The sequence below is a fragment of the Anas platyrhynchos genome, chromosome 5 (genome assembly GCF_047663525.1).
Source record: "Anas platyrhynchos isolate ZD024472 breed Pekin duck chromosome 5, IASCAAS_PekinDuck_T2T, whole genome shotgun sequence".
In the NCBI taxonomy this organism is placed as follows: Eukaryota; Metazoa; Chordata; class Aves; order Anseriformes; family Anatidae; genus Anas; species Anas platyrhynchos.
The window spans coordinates 11,771,578-11,798,226 of NC_092591.1; the positions used below are offsets into that span (position 1 = coordinate 11,771,578).

Sequence of the window (26,649 nt, forward strand, 5' to 3'; positions counted from 1 at the left end):
AATATCAATGTTTTAAAATCAAAGGGGATTTAGGTGATGAGCATAGGGGTCTACTTCCTAAACAAACCTGCTGAAGCTTTATTAAAAAGATTTTGCAAAGTGGTCTACTCAGAAATGTTCTCTTGTATATCATGTTATTCACAATCTCTCTTTAAACATTGTTATTGTTGAGGATTTTTCTTTACAAGCTTCATGTTTTAAAACCATGTGGATTAATCCATTATTTGTGACTTGATTCCACTGAAATTTTTGTGATGTCACAGAAGATCAGTTCCAAATAAAACCTAGGAATGGGTCAGTCAGGATTTCATGCTATTGGGCCTTCTTGAAAGAGATATAGTCATGTTGAGCCATGATTTACTAGCAAAAGCACATGAGCTTTAAAAGTGAAGTGGTCTGAAAAATATATGAAGCATAAGCATGAATATTTAAAAATAAAATGTTTTCCAACATTTTTATGTGAAGGGTCAGCCATACAATTGAAAACATATTCTGGTTTTAAAACCTGAGAAAATAAAAAATTTAAACCAGAAATTATGGTAGTAAATAGCACATAATCTCCAGTGTACAAATCCAAAGACATCCTAGAATGAACTGGAGCTTTATCATCTTTATCATAATCATCATACAATGATATATTCCAATGTATTTATTCAGGAATATCTAGCCTCTTATGTATGTTCTACAAGCAAAAAAACGTGTAGAGATTGCCTAGATGGATGAAACAGGAAATGACAAAGCCTGATGAATCTATGAATCTTGTTTACTGAACCACATGCCTTTTTCTGTGTGTAAGAAGAGTTTTCTTCTCATCTGCGATAGAGAAAGGACCAAGCCACTCTGAACTGCAGTAAGTGGGTTAGTTGGGTTGCCATAGCTTTTCAATACAATCCAGTTATTCATTATGCAAACTATTCTTAGCTTCTTTCACTGTATAAATGGAGACAGGGTAGGTGCTTCTGTCGGCAGAAGACTAAATGTAAATAAATTACTTTTATGGTTGTTTTATAGCAATTTTCTGCTACATAGGATGCGCTCACAAATGTCCTCATATCCATTTCTCAGCAAGGACAGTGTAGGAAAATAATTGTTGATAATTTGTAGTGCATGTTGTGTACCTTTGATCTTGAGAGAAAGGCCATTTTACTGATTTATCTTTATATCCTTGGAAATTTTCTTCATCTGACAGGAGGGAGACATATAGAAGAATGAAAGTGAGCATCCTTCCACCACAGGGGAAAAAAGGACATCCTTAATTTGGCACAAGATATTCATGTATCATGGGAATGATGGAACCTTAAGAAGTTCTGTTAACCTTAATCATTAAAAGGAGAGGGGAACCAGATAAAAAATATCTTGTATTGAAGTCTAACCATAAATTCCTATATGTAAACTATTTTTATATTTCATCTTTGTAAATACTACCAGACTTGTATATGGGAGGAGAGCTGAGAAATTAGTGGTTTCTCACGCACCCTTTATTGTTGTGTTTTTATTTTATGGTTGATGTATTGTAAATTGCATACAAAATGACCTGCCTGCACTGAAAAGTGATATCCCTGTAACTTCTGCTCTCTAACTGGACTAATGAGTTGCTTTCTTCTCTATTTTATAATCCATCTTCATTTCTAGATTATTAAGCTTTTAGAAAAGCTATGATCTTGTAACAGTGTTCATAAACTCATATCACGTATCATATGTTACACAAAGTCTCCTAGGTATTCTTTGATTTCCAGGTTTTCCAAACATCTCTCTCCTAGATACTTTTTGAATGATTATTTCCTTTAGCTTGCGTTTTTTCCAGAATGAATCTAATTTTGGGTGATATCCAAAGCCCATTGAGGTCAGAAGAATGTCTCCTATTGACTTTAGTGGGCTTTGGATTTGATTCTTTATTTCCTATATCCAGGAGCCAAATTCTGCACACCTTATTGTTTTAATGGGAATTTTGCATAAGCAAAGCAAGCAGCATTGGGTTCCGAAGTCTGATATTTTAGGACTCCATTGCATTGTATTTCACTCTTTTCACTAGCATTTGTAATGATACAATATCATTTACAAATGTAAGTGCTGTTTATCTGTCACCATGGATAGCTAATGGAAATCTTAAGTAATGCTGAGTGAACTCTGCTGTGTCTTGCTACTGCCTCTTTCCAGACTTGATATATGTTCTTCCATTACCTTTTGTTTCAGTCTTTTAATTACTTTGCAGTTCATAAGGTTTTATCAGTGCTTGGGAAAGTGTGAATCATTTGTGGGTAAAGTTTTGAAAAACACTGTAATCAGACATGAAGTCCAGTTACTGGTTATATTCTACATATTATAACCATTGCCCAGATATGGAAAAGCACTTTAATATGTACTCAAGTCTCTCCTTATTAAGAAGAAGCAAATAGATTTTTTGAATGCAATCGCCTAAGTGGGATTTGGGTCTCAGTAAAAGCTAAGCAAAAGTTTATATTAATTCCTGAGTAAGTACATTTTTTTTCCAACTGCACCTTTTATGTGTTAGTTCTCTTAGATGAAGGATTCCAAACTATTCTGCAGCTTAGGTACCTGCAGAGACTACTGTATTGGGCTTATGTGACAAGAGTTTGGTAGCCAGGGGGATTTAGGGGTGGCATCTGTGAGGCACAGCCCAGTGCTTGCTCCATTTCAGATCAGAGCCAGCCCAAGTTGCTCCAAAGACACCCACTGCTGGCCAGAGCTGAGCCATGAGTGACGCTGCTTGGGCCTCTGGGAGAGCAGATTGAAGAAAGGGAAAAATTTGCTGTGCAACTGCGGCTGGAAGAGAGGACTGAGAAAATGTGAGAGAACCAGCACTGCAAACAGCCAGGTCAGTGCAGAAGGAGGGCTGGAGGTGCTCCAGGCACGCAGCAGCAGTTCCCCTGCGGTCTGTGGAGACGCCCCTGGTGGAGCAGGCTGTCCCCCTGCAGCCCATGGGTCCCACATGGAGCAGATCTGGATGCTGCAATGTTAATCCATATTCTTCTCTTTTGAATTTTTCAATTTCTCAGTACCTGCTTCTCTTGCCATAACAGTATAATTGTCAGTATCATAAATTAACTCACTAATTCCTTTATGATCTGGGGATACATATGTCCTCCTTCTGGTTTATATTTTTTTTCTAGCTGTTTTATTAAGTACTTGTTATAAATAACTGTACCAGCAAGATTCTGCTGCTGTAGTTGCTCAGGCATATTATCCTTAGTTTCCTTGTTGGAGAATAATTTTAAAAAATTATTCTTATATTCTTTTTCCTCTTTATTTTTTTAAATCAAAATATGAATAATATTTCACAGAATCACAGAATGGTTGAGGTTGGCAGGGACTTCTTGATGCCACCTGGTCCACCCCCCTGCTCAAGCAGGGATACCCAGAGCAGGATTCACAGGACTGTGTCCAGCTGGCTTTTGAAGATCTCCAAGGAGGGAGCTCTTCAGGGAATGTAAATCAACAGGGACCTACTTTGCACACAGAAAATGTAGTCTATGATTTTTAGACAGATATTGTTTCTACACAGAAGATGTTAAGAATTCCTCAGAGGTAGTTCTTAACAGTGTACCAAATCATGGCATGTAATGAAGAAGCAAATCTGCTCAGGGAATGACTAAGACTTTGTAAAAGAACGCCATCCCAAGCAGGAACAAAAAGACAAATTTTGAACATCCTTGGGGAAAAAAAGATTCAAATTAATGTTATTTTGGGTAATTTGAATGGTGGTGTTTGGCTAAAACAGAGATGTTCAGTTTAAATATTTGTAATTTTTTAATATAAAATATAATGTGAAAATTTGAACATTTCCTTTCAAAAAATGTCTGAATGAAATACATCTACATTTTAGAAGTGTTTTCCACTAAGTCAAGAAAAGATTAAATGAAATTTAATTTATTTTAAGAAGAGATTCAATGCAAATTTTCTAGTTGAGAGTTGTCTGACACATTTTTAGTTCTTTGTACAAATCATTTAACTGCACTACCTTGGTTTTCTTCCCATGTGAGAGAATATATAGTTTATTGACCTCACAGACTGTCACAATAAACAATTTGTATTTAAGCACTGTAAAGACAGAGTAGCTTAATTCCCAAAAGAAAATTTCAGAAATACTTTGGTAGTCTAACTTTCAATAAAACTAAAAAGCACCATACTCTGAATCACTAATATGAATTCATTAAAAGAAATAGTTTTTAAAGATTATTAAAAAGTCTCTAGACTTTGTTGTCCAGGGTTACATCAGACAGCCATTACATGCAAAGAGCTGGACATACCTTTTGTTTGAGATTCTTTCTTACTTTGCCCCAAGCAATGTCATATTTGACTGTTGTAATTTCATATCATCAACAGAATATGTAAACTTTCTATTTATTCCATATTTGAGATTACTCATGACTCATACTCACAATACATGCTGAACAGCAGAGATTCCAGCAACCACCTTGTAACTCCTTGTTAGTAACCTTCCTCCCTGCAGAAAATCAGCCATTAGATCTTTCCTTTCTGTCCTTATTTGGAAAAAGCTGATAATGCAGAAGAGGATTGTTTCTCTTGCCGATGATACCTTTGCTCTGTTAAGGGTCTGTGAAGCTTTACGGAAAACCAAATCATATGCCCCCAAGTACCCAAGCACAGAATTCTAACACCGCAGTAACCAGCTCATCTTATCCACATGTTCCTAAAAATGCCTTTTGTCTCAAAAATACATTTCTGAGACATGACTTCCATCTGCAAATCTGCATTTATTCTTCCCAAGTTAAATCTCCGTCACAGCTGTAACTCCTATCCTATTGCTGTGTGTGGATAATCTTGTTAAAATATGCAGTCTTTGTCTTTTAAATTTTTTGGATGCTTACCCTTTGATTACTCTAAGTATTATTTTAGCTTTATTCATAAATGGTATTGAGGGTATTTTATTGTAGAAAAAGAAGAAAAGAGTGAACAAAATAATAATTTCATGACTAAATGATTGTCATTAGGGAGTTCATTAAATAACGCTCATAAAGAAAACTGAATTTTGGATGTATATTTTGTGCATGAAAACAAAACAAAAAATCCTTCAAGGTAAGTCTGTTCCTTAACCTGCACATATTTATAGCTAACTAATTAGATGATATTTTATTTATGAGCTCTCTAATATTGTTTTCTGTGTTGTGTTTTTCAGATATATACACAGGCAACTTTTATAGAAAGTGGATTAATCTAGGCTTTGGCTTTCACTCAGCTATGTCTGGCATATACGAATCTGGGACCAGTAATAGAAGAATCTGTTTTAGAGACATGCAAATTCACATCAGTGTCACGTTTCTAAATTTCACAACAGTTTTAATTTTCATAGCTTCATACTCTGTATTTGCTATATTTCCATATAGTGTCAGTTGCCTTTTCTTTCAGCGAAGCACTGAAAAAAGTGTGTGCAAATTCAGACAAAAATTGCCTGTGCAGTTGACATTTTCTGTGGTTGAAAATGTAGCAACTCAATTCTGAATTTCAGCTTGCTTTAAACTTAGAGAAATGGTGCAACTGCCGCCTGTTTCTAATTATTCCTGAAAAGTCAGTAAGAGGTAGTATGAAGGCCAGTCAGGAGAATGATTCAGAGTAATCTGGAATTTTTAGCTATTGATCTTTGACTGATGGCATTCTCTTTGCTAAGCCTGATGTCTGTTGCCCAGACCAGAAGCTGTCTGTAGTGCCTGTTGCATTCTGTTCTGCTGAAGGTACTAAATTCCAGTGATGGGCATTCAGACAATATTCTTTTTCTTCCAAGTAGTATAAAATAATGGAGAAGGGCCTTAAAGAGGTGGCTTTTAGGTAACAATAGCTCCAGTGAAAAATTGAAATCTCCAGAATGATCAATGACACCAGCAGTTACCAAAGATCTTAGCCTGGTACTGCTACAGTCTTAAGACTGGATACCTGTATTTAAGTAGGGTCCTGAATCTGTAATGATAATGAGCTTATAAATAGTTTGATTTTAGCTGGGTTACGTCTCATGTTCATTGAGATCCATGGATGTATGTCGCTGAAGTATAAGAACTCAATTGACACAAGGGAGACTAAATATGGATTGAAAAGCTTAACGTCAGGCAACTGTGCTAATATTTTGGCCCAATCTCCTAGAAATTGATCTTTTTCTGTTTAATATTAAGAAACCACAGTGACTAAAGTAATTTTAAAATGTCTTGGCCTGGTAGCTGCAGCATCCTCCAAAAACTTAGGATCAGTACAATCAAGTGAAAAAATTGGCCAAAATTTCTTAAAGACACATAGAGCAGGAGCAAAATCCTACTAAAAGGAAAGACAATGAAAAGACGAAGCAACAGCTTTTCCACATTTTTGGCTGTGAGGTGGCAAAACAGAAAGGACCTATTTGAGATGTATGTAAGACAAATGGTTTCAGTGTTATTCTGCTTTATTTTATATAGACAAATAAGAGAGAGAGAGAGTAAAGTTCCTCACCTAAGTTTGATTTTTGAAGGGTTAATCACTTGTAGCTTGCTGGCTTACTGCATTAATGCTACTATTTAATATGGATTCTTTTTTATTTCTCTTAACGCTGTTCTCACCTTTTCTTAAGCAAATCTCACTCATCCTACCTCTGTTTCTCAATGATATGTTTATTTTCACAGTTCTCTCAACCATCTCTTGCACAGGCAAATTCACTGACCATTTTTCAGTAACTTTTGAGACCTAAGAATGTACTTTCTTCATATGATCAGCTGGTAATTTGAAATCTAGGTCTCTTCTTCCTCTCATTTCCTGGCAGATTTTTAAATGGCTGTCATGGGTAGCCAGGCATCCCTGGGTGCTCCATACAAGACGCTGTTCTCCACTGAAGCTCAGATAACTATCGTCTTTGGGAATCTTCTTTATTGAACACCCATTATCCAGTGTTATGTGCTTACCTTGAGGTATATTTATTCAGTGTGTCATGTGAGCTTCTGCAGTGCAGATAACAGCAATTTACGGGACTTCCATCCTAAATTTCAAATAAGTCTGTTGTAATACCAGCTGCCTCATCCTTCATGCAGAAAAGAAAGGCAAAAGCGAAGAACATGAACTGATAATGTTACCATAGTTTAGCAATGTTTCTTTTTTCCTCATTAAAATGGAAAGCTCTTGAAGTAGAAAAATAAAAATCTATATTATCAGGAGGAGTATTTACAGCTATAGCTTTAAAATGACCAGCTCCTCCATTACAAAGATTTTTTGGAGTTCACTGCAAGGAGGAGGCAATAATTCTTCCCTTCTTATGTACATGGTTGCACCAATGAATTTTGTGCCGACTCTGACATATCAAACACATGGCATTTCTGGTATTCAGATATGATTCCTCAGATCTAGTATTTCTTTGTTAGTTTTATGGTATGTATATGTATATATTTTTAATTTAAGTATAGACCCTAAAAACCTTCTTATTTAAAGAAAGCTCTCAAATGGTCATAGGCTTAATGTCCTTCCATCCTTTTTACAGGAAAAAAAAAATGACTAAAACTTGAAGTCAGACTCTGGCATGCTTGAATACCATATGCCTGCACTATTGAGAGACTGGAACAGAGTATCTGGAGAAAGATGAGAGAGTGTGGGTGGCAATAGAAAAAACAACCACGACTGTAAGTTAGCAAGATAATATCCTTACTTTCTTCTGTGGGTCTCAAGAGTGATTAAAAAAACATTGGTGTTTTAAAAATATTGCTGAAGACTACAGTGTGACTCATAATGCTTAAGAGAATGGAATTCTTGGAAGTTTCACTGTAATGCCAGATTTTAGAATGGAGGGCAGCAGAGCTGCAGAGAAGTAACACAAGGCTATGTTGATGAAGAAAGAACATCTCTGAGGAAATGCAGGCGGGAGAGAAAGAAAGAAAAGAAACTGAGCCTGGGGAGAGATGACAAGACAATTATTTATGAGAACTGTTGCTTACATTGATGGGAATGTTTCACTGCTTTTTGAGATTTTATTGGCCAGGATGCCTGCCTACACAATGCTTGGTCATATGCACAGCAGGGTAAGATATGTAAACATATTGACCAATCAGTTACATGCAAGTCTGAAAGTCCATCCTAGGGCTAGCCTGAAGCTTTTCAATGATTTTTTTTTTTTTTTTTTGGTGAATTCACATTTGTGGAAAGAGCTATTTTATGTGGGAATGTATTGGCTAACAGCAAATTTTCATTGGGAAGGTTTTTCAAATCACAACAGACTGTCTGGTCAGAATAAAATAAAGAAGAATGATAATAATCTGGAAATAAATAGTAGCCTCACATTACTGAAGCATGCACCTGATTTTTTGCTTGTTACTATAACATACCTGTTTTATACTCTTAATGAGTACCTTTGCAATGAAAGTGAAAAATATTTTCCCAGCCATCCTTCACAAATGTTGATCAAAACATATTCCACCAAAGTTCCAAGGAAATGGTTTGTGTTCATAGGCTATGACATGGTCAAGAATATGGAAATTCCAAGTTTAAATCCAGGAATGTGAGCTAGACTTTTACCAGAGCTTCCTCCTTTAAGCGAGTGTCCTAACTATCTGACAGTTCAGGAGTGGTTGGATTCTCACTATTACTTATGTGGAGAAAGAAATTCTACTGGAAGTCTAAATACTGGACTCTAAGCTCATTTATTCATTCGTTTGTTTGCTTGTTGTAAAAGATTCTTCTTATTGTCTAGTCTCTCCTACCAACTTATGTATAGCTTGTGCATGCAGTTAAATAGAATATATTTGTTCACAAAACTGAAAATGAATGAATTTATACAAAATGAAAATGGCTTAAAGGTGGATAGTGCCGCTGACTGGTTAGAAACTTTGTATAACTTTTAAAGACTTAATGATTATTTGTCTGAAAATCCACATCTGAGAAATATGTGGTACTTTCAAAAAAAAAATTTATAGCCAGCAGTGGCACAAGTATGACGCTGTTCACGTAAATGATGGTCATATATCACGGTTAAATAAATAGCCTCAATGAACAATTAGTTGATATGTTCTTGGCTGAAATTTGTTCATGTAATTTGATTGATGAAGTGTGTGGATAAAGAATAGATTAACAGATCATAACCAGTTCATGAATGATTCCTGAACAGGAAGAAAGACTAGAGAGCAGGGAATTTGAATAATATATATATTTTATTTAATTTGTGTAAGAGGAAAATGTAGATTCTTGAGTTGGCCAAAATAGAAAATGAAACTTTTCATTCTTTGTTTTGTATATCTTTTCTGGAAAACTAAATCTAGGTATATTTAGAAATGAAACATCTTAAATGAAAAAAAGTGGTCTATGATGAAAATATGAGCATAGATTTTTAAAAAAATTTTTAGTTTTAATGTGTTTATGTTTTAATGAATTCTTGTTAGAATAATTTTGTAATTGTCAGATGGAAGACTTGTGGATTTTAGCCATGTTGAACTGGCAACTTGGCTGGGTAAAACACAACCAAAAATTTATCCAGTTTTACTGGATTTACATTCTACCAATTCCTTAATTTCTCAAAGTACTGAGCTGAGAAATGTTTATCAAATACAGGATTAGTGCAACTAAGTTGTTCTCATCATCCTGTAGATTTCATAATACATGGTGAACACAACCAGACTGTTGTGATCTCAAAGTCAGCAGTAAAATCTACAATGCATAATGATGCTAGGTTCTCAAAAATACAGGATCTTGGACAGAGTGAAGAAATGCACCAAAAATTTGAGTAAACAACACCAAGACAATCTGCATCTTCTGAGTTTGTGTAGGAGATAAGTCAAATCTGGGAAACATTTTCTGATATGTCCATTAATGGATGTACAACTCATCCAATCACTTGGGAGCTAATACTGCACTTTTCTGTTCTGTGCATAAAAAATGTCATGCCAAATGACTCTGAGTGGTATCCTTAATAATGAATTTACGACCATCAGTAAGGAGCCTTCTTCGATTGTCTGCATTAAAGCAGCAGTTGATTATAATCCCAACCAGTGATGCTTTTCCTTGGCCTTATTAAAAAGAACAGCATACAAGGCAATCATACCCTTGGGTGTCTTTTGACTTGCTCAAAAGTATGGCTTAAGTGTTGATTTCTTTTCCAACAAAAACCCACCCAAATTCCATTTTACAATGATGACACATCTTTGTCTGAAAATGAATGACATGGGAATTGCAATGAATGCCCTGATTGTTCACCTGGCATTAAAAATAGCACCAGGTTCACAGAAAATACTTAGCCAGACATATCTGTCAACTGTCATGTGCTGTGCATGGGAAATAGAAAACTGGCTACCTCATTTCATCATCCTGCAGCTTGGGCCATGTCTCATGCACTTGTAGTGCAGACTGCAGTCTCTCAGAGACCCTACCTGCTAGATGGTTTCTTCCCCATCCCCTTCCCGGATTCATGAGGCACTGTCTTATGAAAGTAGGAAAAAAAATCCTTGACAGTTCTGGAAGTCAGCGGGTGCATACAATAACTGGAAATATAAAATAAAGCCTGTTTTTCCTTTTTGTCAAGTCTTTTTCCTAAGGATTAGATTTATTAACAAACAAAAGATTCCCAAACGGGTTTATAGTAACGCAATGTATGTAGTAAAAGACAAGGGAGATCTTTCCAGCTTCCAGCAGTGTCTGCAAGAAGTGCCAATACTTATCCCTCTGGATAGCTTCTATCCAACTTTAGGAAATAGAGATGTATTTCTATACTACACACCAGTATGTTTCAATTCTACCCGTAAATCACTTCAGAGTTTCTTCAAACCTCTCTTGTGTTTATGAGAGTGGGTCTGAAATACAGTCAATAAAAATACAGAAAGTGAGATCAATGACATTTTTTCCTTGATCTGTTCTTTTTTCTTCTGTTCTGTTCCTACTAATAGATAATTTCTGGAAATATTTTGGCTTAGTGAATAAAGTGAAGACATCTCATGGGAATAGAAGAAGTCTTGCTGGTTAGTTCTGAGGGATGGTTCCAAGCCTTACAAATACCTTAACCATTGACTTTGTTTGATGTTATGGTAGATTATTCATTATCTGAGATACATCAATCAGCTAAACACTAAGAAAAAAATCATAGATCTATGAACATCAAAAAATCAGAGTTTAGCATAATCAGTGCAGTGGTATGCATTCTAGAGAAGGGAATATGCAGTTAAAAGAAAAAAATAAAGACAGAGGAAACAAGATTGCTGAGTTCCATTTAATATTTTGTATTTCCCCAGAACAGTTCATGATTCATTGACATACGTGCAACGGTTGTGTTCCATTTAGAGTGAAAAGAAGTAGAAATTAACTTGGTAACTTGCTTAAATTTTTGTACAATTATCACTTTTTGAAATAAATATTTAATTCTATAAAATGCACAACCCCCTGCCTCTCCCTTTCCAATGTTCCAAAAACACTTTGGACTAATTTTGATCTCTGTTTGCAATTGTATGCATATGTCTGAATCATTAGTAGCACAGTATGTTCTCTACGTCCATGTGCTACAAATCCAGTTGACAACAGCTTTACATCCTATTCTTTCCTGATTGTCCTTCATCACAAATGGTACAGGATCAAGAAACTAAACAGCATTTTTTTCTTGCTTTGAATTGTGCAACTTCCAGACTTTCTTCAGCCTGGTTCCACAGTTTTTAAAAGGGTCACTTCCCTTATAGCAATTTTAAAATTGATAATATGTACCTCTAAATTTTGTTTTTCATGTAATAAAATGTCAGTTTTCATAAATGTATGTTTTAAAATGTATCCTTAGTTTACGTAATGATTTTTGTTCTTAGGAATTAATTCCACTCTCAGATCTTCAGCACTAATTTTATCTTCAGCATGATCATGTTTGTGAAGTTAAATGAGCTCTGAGAAAGCTCTGAAAGATGTTTCAACATGAAATTTTTCCACATTTAGGATACCTGACATGAGATTCTGTGCTGTGGGAACTAGTTTAAACTCCGCGGTGTGGCACATCATTTGAATTGTGCCTGATAACTTGAAAGTGATTGAATCAGTATACTCAATTTAGAGTTTTGGCTACTGCAAGAAATGTATCTCCTGACTGACTCTTAAATAAACAAACAAACAAACAAACAAACAAACAAATAAATAAATAAATAAATCTGGAGGCACCAAGGCAATAGGAATGTGACTCTAAAAATGCCTCCCAGGGTGCCTTAGAGTGGATGTAATAGTCTGGTGAAAGACAGACTGCTCCAGCACTAGTTGCTGTCTAAGCCAAAGAAAGTGAGAGGGAGAAGACAAACAAAAGAGACAGAAAGCTTTGTCATGGTCCTTACTCTCATTTCTAGGAGATTTGGTAAAATTTAAATCTGTTTATAGATTAGAGTAGTGCACATTATTCTATAATTGATTATGGGAATCCCCTTCTGCCCCTTGTGCCCAATTCATCTGTGAACGTCCCTGGTAAGAACTGCAGCAATTTGCTGTTGTCTTTGTTGGGCACTCAGGGTATACCTCTGTGCCAGGATATTTCCGGGCACTTGGAGAATGATGTGTAGGAGGCTGAGCTACCTCGCCCCATCTGGCCACATCTTAAAGGTCCTGTCAAGATGGGAGGATATTTATTACTTGAAAGGAAATAGAAGCAAATGCTTCCTGCTTGCAGGTGTAGGTTTTCATTTATAATTCCCTTTCAAGGAATAAACAAGAGAGGAAGTCAGAGCACAGCTATTAACTTGGAAAAGAAAGAGGAAACAAAGACGGGCCTGACCTTCTCTGTCTGATGGGCTCAGGAGCTCCATGGACCAGACTGTGGGGTCCTTAATCTTGTGAACATAGTGTTTTACATTCTGATCCCGAGAAGTATTATATAAAACATATTAGCTGAAGTATTTTAACCTTGTCTTGGTATTCTCACATTACTGAAGTATGAAGTAATGTGAAAGTACTGAATAATGCTCACTGTTCTAGTTAGGATGTTTTTGGCCATTGATTGTTAGTGCATTTGCCACTGTAAACCACTTCCAAAATCTCTGAAGTGGCAGGTGGAAGGCCAAAGACAAGAAATACTTGGAGTAATCAATTAAGCGGAGGTCAGAAATGAACCCCTTTTCAAGAGGCATCATCAAAAATTAGTCTGAAAGGAGAAATTTGCAAAGAAGGACGCAGGTGCCAAATTCCTTTTGGCAGCTGGATGCTTAAAGTCATTTAACACTGAAAGATACCTGATTTAAATCCCAAGACACTGAGAGGATGTGCCTTAACGCGTGCGAGGGAGCGCATATCGATGGGGTGCACAACTCTCACACTGTAGGGAGGGTGCAGGATGGTGAGGAAACATGCTGACATTCCCAAGTGCTGGCAGGATTTAAGACACTGGCACTCTCAGTGAGGAGGAACTTGAGAATGATTTTTGAGCTCTATTTTCAAACAGCTGTCTTGTCTTCCGCAGCATGCTGTAGAAAAACAGCGGTTTTGAACCATTAGAAAAGCAAAGGAAGTGCAATAGCCCAGATTTTGATCATAATTACACCCAGGTGGTTCTGAAGTGACTACACCCGTGTCATTGAAGTTACACCAGTGCAAAACTTGCGAGAGAAATGAATCAAGCCCTTTGTTTTCTTGCATTTGTGTACCAAAAGAGCACTCTAACAGCTCTTAGTAAATAATAAATTAATAATGACATGATGATCTCCCTTGTGACTGGAAGAAGTACAGAAAAATTAGTGTCAGGGTAAGAATTTGCTTGCAGGATTCTTTGAATGTGTCATTTCTGGATTTATATCAGATACATGATGTTTTGCTGGACTGATTTTAATTTCATCCAGTTTACTTCAAACATCAGACACATCAAATTTAGTCAATTAGTGTGTGGTGAACAATACAAAACCGAGAACATACAGTTTATGGGTTAGAGGAGTAAGATCTCTGGTCTGTTCATCATTGAACACCTTTAAATCACCAGCAAAAAAAAAAAAAGTAGTAATGAAAACAACTAATGAAAAAAAAGCCACAAAAACAAGTGCTTTTGCTGCCTGTCTGTTGTAAAGCAAATAATACTTCAGTGGTTGGTTTCGTTTGTATTTCCCCATTTGTGCCTCAGAATGCACCAGACTGCAATGTTACATCACATTTCAATGACTGGAACCATGTCCTGAGATCCCCCTCCGACCACACGACGACTTCCTTCTTGCTGTTCCCCTCCCAGCTTGAGGACTGCATGCGATTATGCTGAGGACATAATTCAATTAATTATTGACAGAACACGTAATCACCACTTAGATCTCTCTCTCTGATAAATCTCTTCCCTGCTCTCTGACTTCTGTTTGTCAGGCGCTTGGGGGGGTGGAGGGGTGGAAAGGCAATAAAAATGTGTTTTAAAGATACGATATTTCCCAATACTCTGTATCAGCTGGAGAGGCTTCTGACACCCCGGGCTTTTTAGATGTAGAGCATATTGTTCCAATCTGTGCTAAACAAGTACCCCCGAGGAAGCTCACTGGGATGGAGGCTCATGATTCATTTTAAATAGAAGGCATAATAGGAGCAGATAACTTTGATTTGTGCAGAGAAGTGTGATCTCTTTCAGGGGTTTTGGGCTTTCACTGCATTTTCTTCTTCTAATGCTGATTAAAGACAAAGTGATAAATAAGAGCTCTGTGTTCGGTTTAAAGGAGGCATGTAGCTTTAGAGAGCTGACTTATTGAGAAACACGACAAACAAACAAACAAAAACCCCTGACCTCCGATACCCTTTGACCAAAATCCGCTAGTAGCAGAAAGTGAAGACGAGAGTTTCTTTCACTAGTAGAAAGAACCCAGGCAAGGACAGTGACCTCTTCTTTCCGTATGACTGGAAAATGTCCCGGGGCTGGACCGGGTGGGGACGTGCCGGGGGGTCAGCCGCAACTCGGGGTCCTACCCAAATCATGCCAAAAGCGGACACGGAAGGGCGAGAGCGAGGTGACAAAAGCAAAGAAGGGCTTTACTATAAACCGAGGAGAAAAAGCTGTGGAGAAAAAAAGGCTGTTGCCAGCCTTGTGCCCGGACTGGAGGAGACAGCCCCGGGTTTTGCGTGGGTCCCCACGGGCACCTGCCCCAAAGGATGGCTGTGGGGTGGCGAAAGGGGGCCGGGGCACGGTGGCATCGGGGGGGTGGCGGGGAGAAGCAGCGGCCCCGGGGCTGGCGGAGCTCCCCAGGACCTCCACCTGCTGCGGGCCCGCTGCCCTGGGCTCCTCCGGTCTCCTCCGGTGCCTTTCGCATCGCCCCAACCGACTTGGGTTCCTCCCGCGGCAGGAAGCCCGTGTGAAGGCGGCGGAGCGGCTCCATCCTTATGTAAGAGGCAGCCGAGATTGTGCCGCGCCGGGCAGATGCTTGCAAAGCCGGGGCTGGCGAAAAGAGCTGGCCCGGTCCCTCGTGGGGCCGGAGGAGGGGAACTGGGGCACCCCCGCCGCAAGGTGCCGCCCGGCCCGGCCGCTGGGAGCCGCTCGGCCACCGACGCCTCCCCCCCGACCCCGGGGTGCGGAGCCCGCAGGGATGAGCCCCTGGAGGAGCGGAGCCGGGGTGCCGCTACTGCCGCCCCGCCGCTGGGGATGCTCCCGAGGCTTCCCCTGGGCTCCGGGGCACCGGAGAGGGCGCAGAGCTTGGCGTCGGGGAGGCTGAGAGGCGTGCCGTCGGGGCTCGACGGGACTCCTTGTCCTAAAAGATCCAGGGGGACTCGTGGGTCCCTTGGGGGCCTCTCGGCCCCCGCCTCTCCAACGCGGGCTGCGAGCCCCCTGCCGAAGCTCGCTGGGGAGGACAGCCCCGCCGGGGCCGCCCCGTCGTGCCACTGCCCTAAGGCACAACGGGAGGTGCCTGGCGGCTCCCGGGCGGCCTCGGCGGGGCTCTCAGGATGCTCTCCGCGCTCGCCATCACCTGGAGGCCAACTCCGGCTGCCCCCCGCTGCCTCTCCCTCTGGAAGCGCGCCCCCCGGGGGGCCGAGCCCCCAGCCCCTCTGCCCGAGCCCCGCGGGGCCGGTCCCGCCTGGCCTCAGGTGCGGTCGCGCCCGCTCCCAACCAGGGGGGAGGCACCGGCACCTCGGAGCCGCCTGCGCGCTCGCGACGGGGCGTCCTCGACGGGGCGGCTCACCCTGCTGGGGCGGCTTTCCCCCTCCGGAGTTTTGGCTGAGGTTCACTTGTTTTGGCCGAGGTTCACCTCTGCACCTTCGCTCTCCCTGGGCGCAACCCCGCGGGGCGGCTCAGAGGGGTGAGAGCGGGGGCGCGCAGTCCCCCGGGGCTGGGTTTAAGGGCCAGCTTCGTTCCCCCTCCCGCGGGAGCCCCGGAGGTGTGTTTTTCCCCTGGGGACCCTCAGTGCCCCCCTTCTCCTTCGGGTCTTGCCGCAGCCCTGCTCGCCGCCCCCAGCTGCGCATCCTCTCCCTCCTGCCGCTTCGCCTTCCCCTCCTCAGCCGCGAAGAGGACGCTACAAGGTAGGCAAAAGGGAAAGTGAATGTGGCGCTCTGGAGCGAGATAGAGAGAGACGGGCAAGGTTAGACGTGTATTTACTCAACCTTTATTATTTAAAAAAATTCATAAAAAAAAAGGTGAACGAACGTCTTACAAAACCCCCCCATAAATAGGACATTCCGTTCAGCTCTGGCTATTGGCAGTTCTAGCATTTGACAACATCAGACACGATTTCCTGGCATTAGAGAAACCCATTTCAAAATCGGTCATCACAAAGAAATACTAGAAATCCCAGTTAGCACTTGCTAGGCAGCACGGAGCACTTGTACACAACTTTTCAGACACACACCCGCGCACACACGCAGCTGGGAACAGATCCCGAAGGAAGAGAGCCTCCTTAAAAATTAGTAAACGCTTCTCCAAATAAAAGAAAAAAAAAAAAAAAGAAGAGTTATTTACAAAACGCACATGGAAATACAGTATCGACAGAGCGTGGCTGGCAAATCAACATGATTTGAATAGAGAAAGGACTATGGCACATCTTGCTCGAAAGCTCGCACGGCAGCCTCCTTCGAGTGTCCCCGGGGAGGAGGGCTCCTGCCATCCGCGTCGCGGTGCCTTCTCCCTCGCCACCTCTCCTCCCGCCCTCCCCTCCCCTCTCCGCCTCTGCGCCTTTTGCCAGGTCCTTTTTACACTTGGATGACCACCGTGCTGGGGCTCTGGAGCCGGGTTTTGTATTGGTCTAGCCAGCTTCTCAGCTCCGAGATCTTGTAGCCCTCTGGTCCTCTGCCTCCCTGGTACATCACCTTCTCCTCCTGGATGATGTAGAGCCTCTCGAAGTAGGCACCGTAGGCGGCGCTGGAAGCATTGTCCATGGTGTCCACGGCCAGGGGGCAATCGGGCGCCCCTTCCCTCATCAGCTGAGCTGCCCGCAGCCTGTCCTGGAGGCACTGGTGTTTGGGGATGTTGTAGGCTGCGTCCGAGCTGACCCAGCCGTCGGAGGGGTGTGCTTCTTCGATGTACACCAGCAGGAAGTCGGCAATGTCCACGAAGTGCGCGACCAGGCGCTGGAAGGACCGGAGGCGGGCCATGAACGGGGGTCAGGTGCAGCTGCCGAAGTTGAGGATGAGGGGTCTCTTGCCGCGGGCGAAGTCCAGGATGCGGAGCCTCTTCTGCCCGTCCAGCTGGATCACCTCGGGGTTGGGGGCCAAGGAGCCCACGTGCGCCGACTTGAAGAAGTCCAGCTTCTGCCCGTGCCACACGGCTTTCAGCGACTCCAGCGTGAACATGCGGTTGGAGTCGGACACGCAGACTGGGGGGTCGTCGGGGGGCGGCCCCTCGCTGGCTCTGGCCACCTCCTCCGCCGTGGGCATCAGCAGCATCTTCTTCCTAATGCACAGAAAATCCAGGAGCCAGAGCATCACGGCGGTGAGCAGGAAGCGGGGGAAGAGGAGGATGCAGGCGGCCGCCTGGGTGAGCAGCTGCAAGGTGTGAACGCCGAGGGAGTGGAGCATCGCCGCGGCTGGTGTTGCGGGGCGCCGGCTGCCCGGGGGCCCCCACGTACCCTGCTTGCCGGGGTCTGCGCGGCACGGCTGAGATCCCGCTTCTCTTTAAGCCCATTTTATAGTCAGGGATTTAAATGAAAAGTGACTCCACCTCCGGCCAGAACCCGCCCCTCTGGAACTTGAGCCTGGGGATTACCTACCCCTCCACTCTAATGACCTAAAAATACACAGACAAAGGGGGAGAGAGCCCCGGCGGGAGCTGCGAGGGGACGTGCAGCCGAGCAGGGAGCAGCCGCTATCAGGCCCCAGCAGAGAGTCCGCGATAGGGCACGGCCGGGGTCCCCGGCCGCAGATAGCGGCGGCCGCTCGCTGCCAGCCCCGCCAGGGACAATGCAACAGGCGCAGCCCGAGCCGCCCCCCCGCCCCGACAGCGGGGCCGAGGCCGCTCAGGAGCGGGGCCGGGGCAGCGCCGTCCCGGCGGCGCCCGCAGGTGACAGGGACGGGCCGCCCGCTCCGCGCCGCGTCCCTCCCCGCTCCTCAGCCCCTGGCCCGGGCACAGTCGTAACCGGGCACAGCCACACGCGGGCACGGCCACAAGCGGGCACAACCACAACCGGGCACCGGGGGCACCGGGGCTCGAACCCGCGGCCCCGCCCGCGTCCTCCCGCGGCGGGGCGGGACGGGACGGGACGGGACGGACGGGGAGCACGGGACGGGACGGGACGGGGCGGGCGGCGGGCGCTGCCCCGGCCCCGCGGCGGGGCTCGGGGGGTGCCAGGTGGGCTCCGGCCGGCGGGCGCTGCCCCGCGGCGGAGGAGGGGCGGGCGGCGGGCGGCGCTGCGGCCGCTAAGGGGAGCTGTTGCCCGAGAAGCGGCGGCGGCCGTGCCGGTGCTGGTGGCGGCGGAGGGGGGGAGCCGCCGGGCCCTGCCGCTCCCCCCCCCCCCCGGCCCCCGGGTGTCCGCTGCCCGGCGGGGCCGGCCGGGTGTGAAGGCGGGGCCGGGCCGTGCCGCGGGGAGGCCGTCGGGAGAGCTCGACGGCGGCCTGGATGGGGCCGGAGTAGCGGTCCCGGGGCTGCACTCCCGTCCCGTCCCGTCCCCTCCCGTCCCGTCCCGTCCCGTCCCGTCCCGTCCCGTCCCGTCCCGTCCTGTCCTCTGGGCTTGTCCCCAGGAACCCCTCCCGTCGGCAGTGGGGACAGCTGGGCATGGCCCCCACTGTGTCGCCCACTGCACCCAGGTGAGCTGGAAGCCTCGGTGCCCCCCTGCAGCGACCCAGGAGGAGGCAGCAGTATTGTGTTGTGTTGTCCTGCGAAGTAGAAATCCCAGCCCCTCGCGTCATGGGCCTAGTGAAGTCCTCATGCAGTGGGGTGGCGAGGCACGTCGTGGGCAACGTCAGGTGGACCCATGTGTCATGTCCACGGAGCAGACACATGAATGCCAGTTTTAGGGTTGAGGGCTGTGTTACTGGCCGTGAAATACTTGCAGTACGCAGAGGCGAGCACAGACTAGCTGCCTCCAGCCTTCACCCGGGCAGGAGGAATTTATAGCCCATAAATTCCTTCTTGCTGGGCTAGATGGAGACCTGTACTAGAGGTATGTGGCTTAAATCTAGTTTGGTGTCTAGACACAATCCTAGGCAAAAACCGACGTTTCTGTTCACAGCCTTGCCACTCCATTGATGCAGGGTTCCCAGCTTGTGGCATGAACATCATTTCCTCACCAACTTCTTCAGAAAGGGCTGTTAGGGTTGCCCAAAATGCCCAGTGCTGCCCTCTGCTATGCAGGCGTGACTCAGGCATTCAGGAACTGCTGTAGCAGCGCGCACACAGGTGCCTGCTGCCTGGACCCTGGGGATGCACATCCCACGAATGCAATGTGCATATCAGAGCCCTGTTTCTGCATGTGGTCAATGCCAGGTATCTGGCTACAGATTCCTAGTGACTCACAGGACCTGCAACCTGTCCCGGGTGCAGCGAGCACTTCTTCAGACGTGGCTGTGCACGTCTCTGCGCCTCCCATCTGACATCTGCAAAATGGAAAAACTAATGCTGAGCCTCCTCCTGGGAGTCCAGGCGGCTTACTTCATTTTTTATGTAACTTATTATGAGAACCCTGAATAAAAGGCACAATTAAAATCTCGTTTTATTTTTTTTCTATATCTGGTTCAAAACAGACTCTTTTAGAACAATCTAAGTAGGCAGTTGGGTTGCAGCCCCCCATGGATCATGGATCAGCTGGTGTCAACAGCGAGTAGAGTGAATTCAGTGTTGTAGTATCTGAATGGAAATATATGCTCTGGTCCTCATAATGACACGTTCATACACTAGCCTGACTAATAACTTTTTTGGCATTCTGTAGTGCTCAGTCCAGGGAAAATTACTGAGTAGATATTTACTATATTGTCAAACTTATTTTGAACTCTTCATGTGGGCCTCTCACCACCTCTCTGTGCAGTTATGCAATCTTGAAAACCACAAATTAAAGCCTCTAAACAGACGCAATAACAAATTGTGGTAGCTCTGAAGAAACCCCCAGGAAAAAAAAATTGATCTCTAAAAGCGACCTCTTCAAACTATGCTGACAGACAAAAGCCTGAGTAAACAGATGGCTTTGCAACCCTGAATATCAACAAACTTTGCTCTACCAGATCAGTGAGAGATATTCTGAGGTAAAAAAAAAAGTATTTGGTCTTATATAGCGTATTTGTAGCTGAATAGGGACTTTGGAAATGCGTTTTTCCCTAATCCCTGGAATAAACTTTGTTTTATTTTTATAGCTTGAAGGAAACTTTTGAATTGGGGTTTCCTATTCAGCTGTGGATAGGGCAGAGAACTGAAGCACTTTGCTACAATGACCCACCACTACCCTTCCCTACCATAGGAAAATTCAAATATAACCTGAGGCTGCTGTTTCCTAACGAAGCGGTGGCTCTGCATGGCTCTGCAAGTCATGCACTGCTTCATTCAGTCTAAGTACAGCATTCATTTGTATTTACGCAAAACTCCGTGGGAAAGGGTGAAATTCTGTCTTTGGTTTTAGGGAGGTTTGATGTGATGTGTTACTGCCATTCGCGTGTCTATGTTGTGCTGGATATTTTTCAAAATCATGCCCCAATAAGCCCTCCATATATTTCACAAGGGCAGTACCTTCCTCTGGGAAGTTGGGCTATTTTTAGGTACCGGAAGGTAACGGGTGATTCTAGGAATCCCTATTGCTGCTACTAATACTGTGGGAACTTGTGTCTTCCTGCATGTTCATAGCATATAGTCTAAAATATGAGATTTACAGTGGCACATCTGGTTATGGGTGGTTTTTACTCTTCTGCATGTGGTCTGTGGTTCATCAGCCAGTAACCTTACGCATATAGAAGTTTGTGTGTGTGTGTCTGCATGCGTGCACTTGCAGGGTTCACATTATTTGCCTTTTGGAGAACTTTATAGTTGTAGTTTTTCTTGATTTGATAAATGTAACTTGTAACTCTTTAAAAGTTCTTTTATAAACAGGAGCTACAAAATAAATTCAGCAACTTATAAAAACAAAACCTCAAAAAGCTGAAATTAAAAACATTAAAAACAAGCTTTGATGTAGAGGATGTGTTGAAATGGTATATTTACATGTTTATTTTCTGTTTTATAATTTCCTGGGCAAAGGCACGCAATGCTTTCTGACAGGAAACAAAATATATTTTGGAAGAATTCCATCTCTCATGTCAGCTAGGCTACATGTCATTAGCGTGTTAGAAGTGAGCTTTATGAGAGGGAGATGAAAAAGCCTCCACTGCAGTTTGGATTGGGCCTTGAAATAAGAGCTGAGCAATTTCACCTCGTGTAAACGGCCACCCATTTCCAGCAGCTGTGGAGAGGTGCGGCAGCGCAGCGGTAGTTTGCTGTCTGGTATCTGTAAGAACTGGGTAAATGCTAAATCCAAGGTGGCTAAACTCCATTTGCACTTGTTTGCCCTTAGCGAGGCCTCTGCAAAGAAGTTACTGGAAGGCTGGAGTCTGCACATGGGTCTGGATCTCTCTGGACCTACATCCCTTGTAACCTTTCATCACTTTTAGATGACACATGTTTTAATTCTGCTCCTTTTTTTTTAATATATACATGACTCAAGAAAAAAACATGCAAAGTCAAGGAGCTAGCCAATACTTTGAGTAGCTTAGAGAATTGAAAGAAAATAAGTGCTGCACTGCAGACTGGTGTGTAAAATCACTAGCAGAGCCATGGGCTTTGATTCCCCACCCCAGCATTTTCACCTTTGAATACATGACAAGTATGACATATATGACAAAGAGGTTCCCTGCACTGAAGCTTATTAATGTTTTTCTTTTCCCCACTTGCTCATTTTGGGTTGAACTGGGATAGAATTGTTTATTTTGGAGGGAGGACTGATTCCAGAACTATAGGTCTTGTAGTGCAACACTCAGCTCCCACCCCAAGTGGAAACCAACATTTTCTTGAGCCTGTGAGCCACCTGCCAAAGCTCTGCAGCACTGACTTAGTAGCAGTCCCCTGATGTGCTGATGGGTTTCTGCACATGTTTCTACACCATTAATGCCCCTGTTGTGCCAGCAGCCTACCAGGCTGTGATAGAAACCAGATAACTGGAAGGTTCTAGATGAGAGAGAGAGGGTATTTTACTGGATCTGTTTATTTTTTTATTTTTTATTTTTTATTTTTTTTGAACCTGGATGATTTTGGTGACTGGGTTTACTTTAGGACCCCTGAAATAGTGGTAATAGCACTACTTACAGTGCAACTTGATGAACACCAAAAGGTGCAATTTCCTACCCCATTGTTCCTTTCTTGCTTCTTGCATTGTGATCCTGCAATGACCCGTGGAGACCTGGTTTGGGCAACTAAGGGAGCAGAAAAGCTTAGCTCTACAAACTGAGTTATTTCCTGCTAGGTTAGCTCCCTGCTCATGACAAAACCAAATGATCACAGATGCAATGCAGAGAAGGCACAAGATAAACAGCCACAGCATGCGGCCAGGGCAGTACCAGGACTAGCCCATCAGACTGCCTTAGCAATGTTATCAGACTGGTCCTAGGTGGGATTGGCTTGTGAGAATGTGTTAAGGGCAAAGATTTCCCAAACCCGCTTCACTGCAAGGACAATGTGTAGATGTATGGCAGATGACAGTGGCTGTCACAAGGTCCTACTGGAGCTGGAGCTGGATGGGGCGCACAGCTGGCTTTGGGGATGAGCCGGCAATGTCAACTTCAGCAGCAGCTGCTGACTGACTTCCTCCAGCAGTAGGAAATCAGATTATCCAGAGCCCCCCATGCCAAGAGCATCTCTGCTACCCATCAAGCAAACTGCTCACAAGCTGTTGTGGCTCAAGAGCTCAGGCTGGACCCCCTGGTAGTATGGTGTAATTATAGTCATCTGAATGGCTTGCTCTGCAGCAAAGGCAACAGTTTAGTCCAGAAGTGGAACCCCATAGAGTTATACTTAAGTGGCAACTTTGTATGCATTGAATACAGATGAAGTCCTTCAGTCCTTGGCAGAAAGAGAAAATACTGCTTCCATTGTCTTTTTTTTTTCTTTTTTTTCATGCTGGTTTCAGGTGGTGTAGAGAAGGATGAGGAGGTGCAATTTTCTGGAATCTCAGAATCTCAGTCTTCTCTGAAAAGATTGTAACAAAATTCACCACGTGTGGCATTTTATAACAATGTGCTTCCACTGATAGCAAATTTCAATGCACTAGCACCATTTAGAAAGATGAGAATAGCAGGCTGGTAGCTAAGGTTATTTTTTTTTTTATCTTTTAAATGATGCAGCCTGGTCATGATATTTTCTCAAAATGTTAAGAGGATACTTTTGAGTTGACAGGCTGGGTCTGGGCTTTGTTGAGGTAAAGGAAACACCGCTCCTCTGAGCTTCCTTTCCATGGGGTAATCTCACTGCTGCCTGGCATGCTTTGTTCCAGGCTGATTCTCAGAACCCTGAGATCTGTGTGGTGAAAGCCTTGAATGAGCACTGGCAAAACTCCCATTGCCTTCCTTGTGATCAGGATTTTACCCAAGCCATGTAGTATGATAACAGACAAAAGGAGGGCTGAAGTCTCAGGAATGTTTTCTGTCATCTCACTTTCCTTAGCAAGTGCAGAATTTTACAATAATATCATTTAATAATTCTTGAGTTTTCAGACAATTGCATGTGCCCTGCCTGAACTGATGCAGACATTTGAATTTTCAATCGGCAACATGCTCAGAGGGGAAGGGAGGAAAAATAGCATTTAGAAAAACATTTATTCAAGACAAATCTTTAGGGATCATGTGTAGGATAATCTTTTTCAGGTTGACCTTCATTTTCTACAATATAAAGCTTTTACTCAGCAGTGGTTTGACATTTTTGAATAAGCCGTAGAGTGGAGGAACAAATAGCTTAGCAAAAATGAAGGAGTTTACTCTTCCCAGAAAAGCAGGAATATCAGTCCACATTTTAATATAGAATTAAGATCATTAAACTACTGACCTTTTATCCGCAGTGTCATAAAAATGTATATTATGTACCTAATGTGGACTAGTCTTGTGTAAATTATCGCTTTAAGTATGACAGACCCATTCCAAGCAAGTGGTATTCCAAACACAAGTCTAGAAGGCACAATCACTCTGCACTTCTGCTCTCATCAAGTAAGTTGCTTGCTTGAAGCTTTTTCTTTGAACATAAATGTTTGTGAATTTTTCCATTGATTTTTTTTTCCTGGCGTTTTCATCAAGACTCCATTATTTTTAGCCATGCAAATGGCATTATGCAATTTCTGAATTTTTCTTTCAGGCCATGATGATTTATAACTCCTAATTTCCAGGATACTCCCTTGAAGTTACCTTCTCTTGGTGACCTCAGGATTTCTCTTCCCAGACCTTTGGTATTTATTTTTACTATTTCTGTGGTCGAGGTTTGGCAATGTTGTTTTGGATTAATGGCTAGACATACATAAGAATTGGAAGGAATACACATATGAATCTCCTAACTTAATGCACAGCTTGTTTATCAACAGTAGAAAGATGTTTCTGGACAGGTTTGACACATCCTAATAATAGACTTCTGCAGCCAGATAGAAAGATTTTGATGAATGTGAACTGCATGTAATACTTCACTTGTTCCAAAACAGATGCAATTTGCTTATTTTATATTGCAATGCAGTATTTCTTTTTAAAACTTTGCCCAGAAAAAACTGGAAGTGGAAGTCAGTTTGGACAAGTATAGATTATTTATATGGAATGCTATAATTGACATAAAATTGTGTAACCTGCTAGCTTCTCTGCTCTTGGATGAGGAAAAGATCTTTGGCATAACAAGGGCCTGAGTTTCAGCTCTATTTTTTCCTTTCATGCAGGAAACTGCAAATAATTTAATGCTTAGATGAAATTACTCAGCATTTTACTCAATTATGGAATTTTTCTCATAAATGGTATATTTTGCTTTCATCATACACCCAGTGATATTTTAAATTGCATCTTCTGATGACCTTTTCACTTTCTCTGTGTATTATTTACCTTCATTGTTTATTTACTTAGGCTTAATTCCTTCCCTACGCAGCCTACTGTGAATAAAATGTTCCTCTGAAAATGATTAATTTTGCACTTTGTTTACAGAGTAGTCTTGCAATGTTGTATCTGATACTCATTAGCAGGAAAACAGAAATAAAAGGAGAAACATTAGTTCTCACCACAAATCATTTTGAATTCACTGGAATCAGGATCCGAGTCAAAATGTTTAGGTTAGCTCAATAGCTCAAGCTGATTTAAAGGGTCTCAGTGCTTATGCCTAACAGCACGTCCTCCTATGACTTTTTATTTTTAGCTGCTCAACAGTTCTTACTTTCTGTGAATTTTAAAGTTATTCTTAGACTGAGCAATACAGTATCTTCACAGGGAAAAACTGTGACAAGCATTGCTATGTGATACAGCTCATCATTTCATAGGACCCAACATTTCCACCTGAAGCTCCAGCAGAAAAAAAACAACCAAAGATTAAATGGGTATTATAAACTTAGATATGAAATTCTGGGTTGCGATTCGTTCTTCTCCATGTGTGAATCATTGTAGACACCTGGAGCAGTCTGCCATCCTCTGTGAAACTTAAATTAAGGGCCACAAATTGCCTCTGAACATTAACATCTGTGCAAACCTGATTCCCGGAATCCAACCGTACTTTTATTCCTGACATTTCCATAAAGTTGAATTTGTGGGAATACTAATCCCTTGCTACTAGTTCTTACCTGAAACCAAGTTCAAGTTTCTTAAACCAATAAAATGGCACTTTTTTTTTTTTTTTTTTCTGAAAAGGTGTTTGTGACCTTTTATTAAAAAAAAAAAAAAAAAGGAGAAGGGAATCATAGCTTTATACAAAGATAGGAATACATATGTGAATAAAATTGATCAAAGAGATCTAAACATACTTGCAGAAAAGGGAAAGAGTTCTGAGAAGAATATTTATTGCAAAAGAGCCCTGAATTTACTAGGTACTGAGGGAACACTGCTTTAAGAACAATTATGTTGTATTTGGAAAAACTGACATTTTCTTTCTTAACTAATTTTAATTGGCATCATGCTCCAACTGAGCCAAAAGAAAAAAAAAAAAAAGAAAGCAGTAAAATATAAATTAAAGTAGGAGTAAAGTATCTTAGCTGATGAAAGCAGAGATAAAAGGCTCTGAATCCTTTCTTATAAATACCTTCTACAAAATGCGGTGGTCCTTGGGCAGTTGTGGTCTGTACCAGTTCCTTGGCTGGCTTTAGCAACCATTGATATTGCATGGCTGATGGAAGT

General features: G+C 42.8%; 2 protein-coding genes across 21 annotated transcripts in view; one reads left to right on the forward strand and one right to left on the reverse strand.

Annotated features, from left to right (window-relative positions):
* Window positions 1–419: 419 nt before the first annotated feature.
* Window positions 420–26,649, forward strand: part of LOC106017475 (uncharacterized) — a 44,239-nt gene continuing 18,009 nt past the window's right edge. Inside the window, exons 1-6 of one of the 20 annotated variants that reach the window (XM_072038289.1) lie at window positions 678–850; window positions 1,190–1,214; window positions 2,660–2,836; window positions 6,761–6,905; window positions 7,469–7,607; window positions 14,030–16,814. In XM_072038289.1, coding sequence (XP_071894390.1) covers window positions 14,786–16,393 — 1,608 coding nt within the window. In that variant the 5' untranslated portion in view covers window positions 678–850; window positions 1,190–1,214; window positions 2,660–2,836; ... (1 more) ...; window positions 7,469–7,607; window positions 14,030–14,785 and the 3' untranslated portion in view covers window positions 16,394–16,814. The other 19 variants (XM_072038288.1, XM_038179293.2, XM_038179283.2 and 16 more) reach the window with 19 other exon arrangements.
* DIO3 (iodothyronine deiodinase 3) lies at window positions 16,457–18,256 on the reverse strand. Its single transcript, XM_005031806.5, has one exon. The coding sequence runs from the start codon at window positions 17,878–17,880 to the stop codon at window positions 17,056–17,058; it is 825 nt and encodes a 274-aa protein (XP_005031863.2). The 5' UTR covers window positions 17,881–18,256; the 3' UTR covers window positions 16,457–17,055.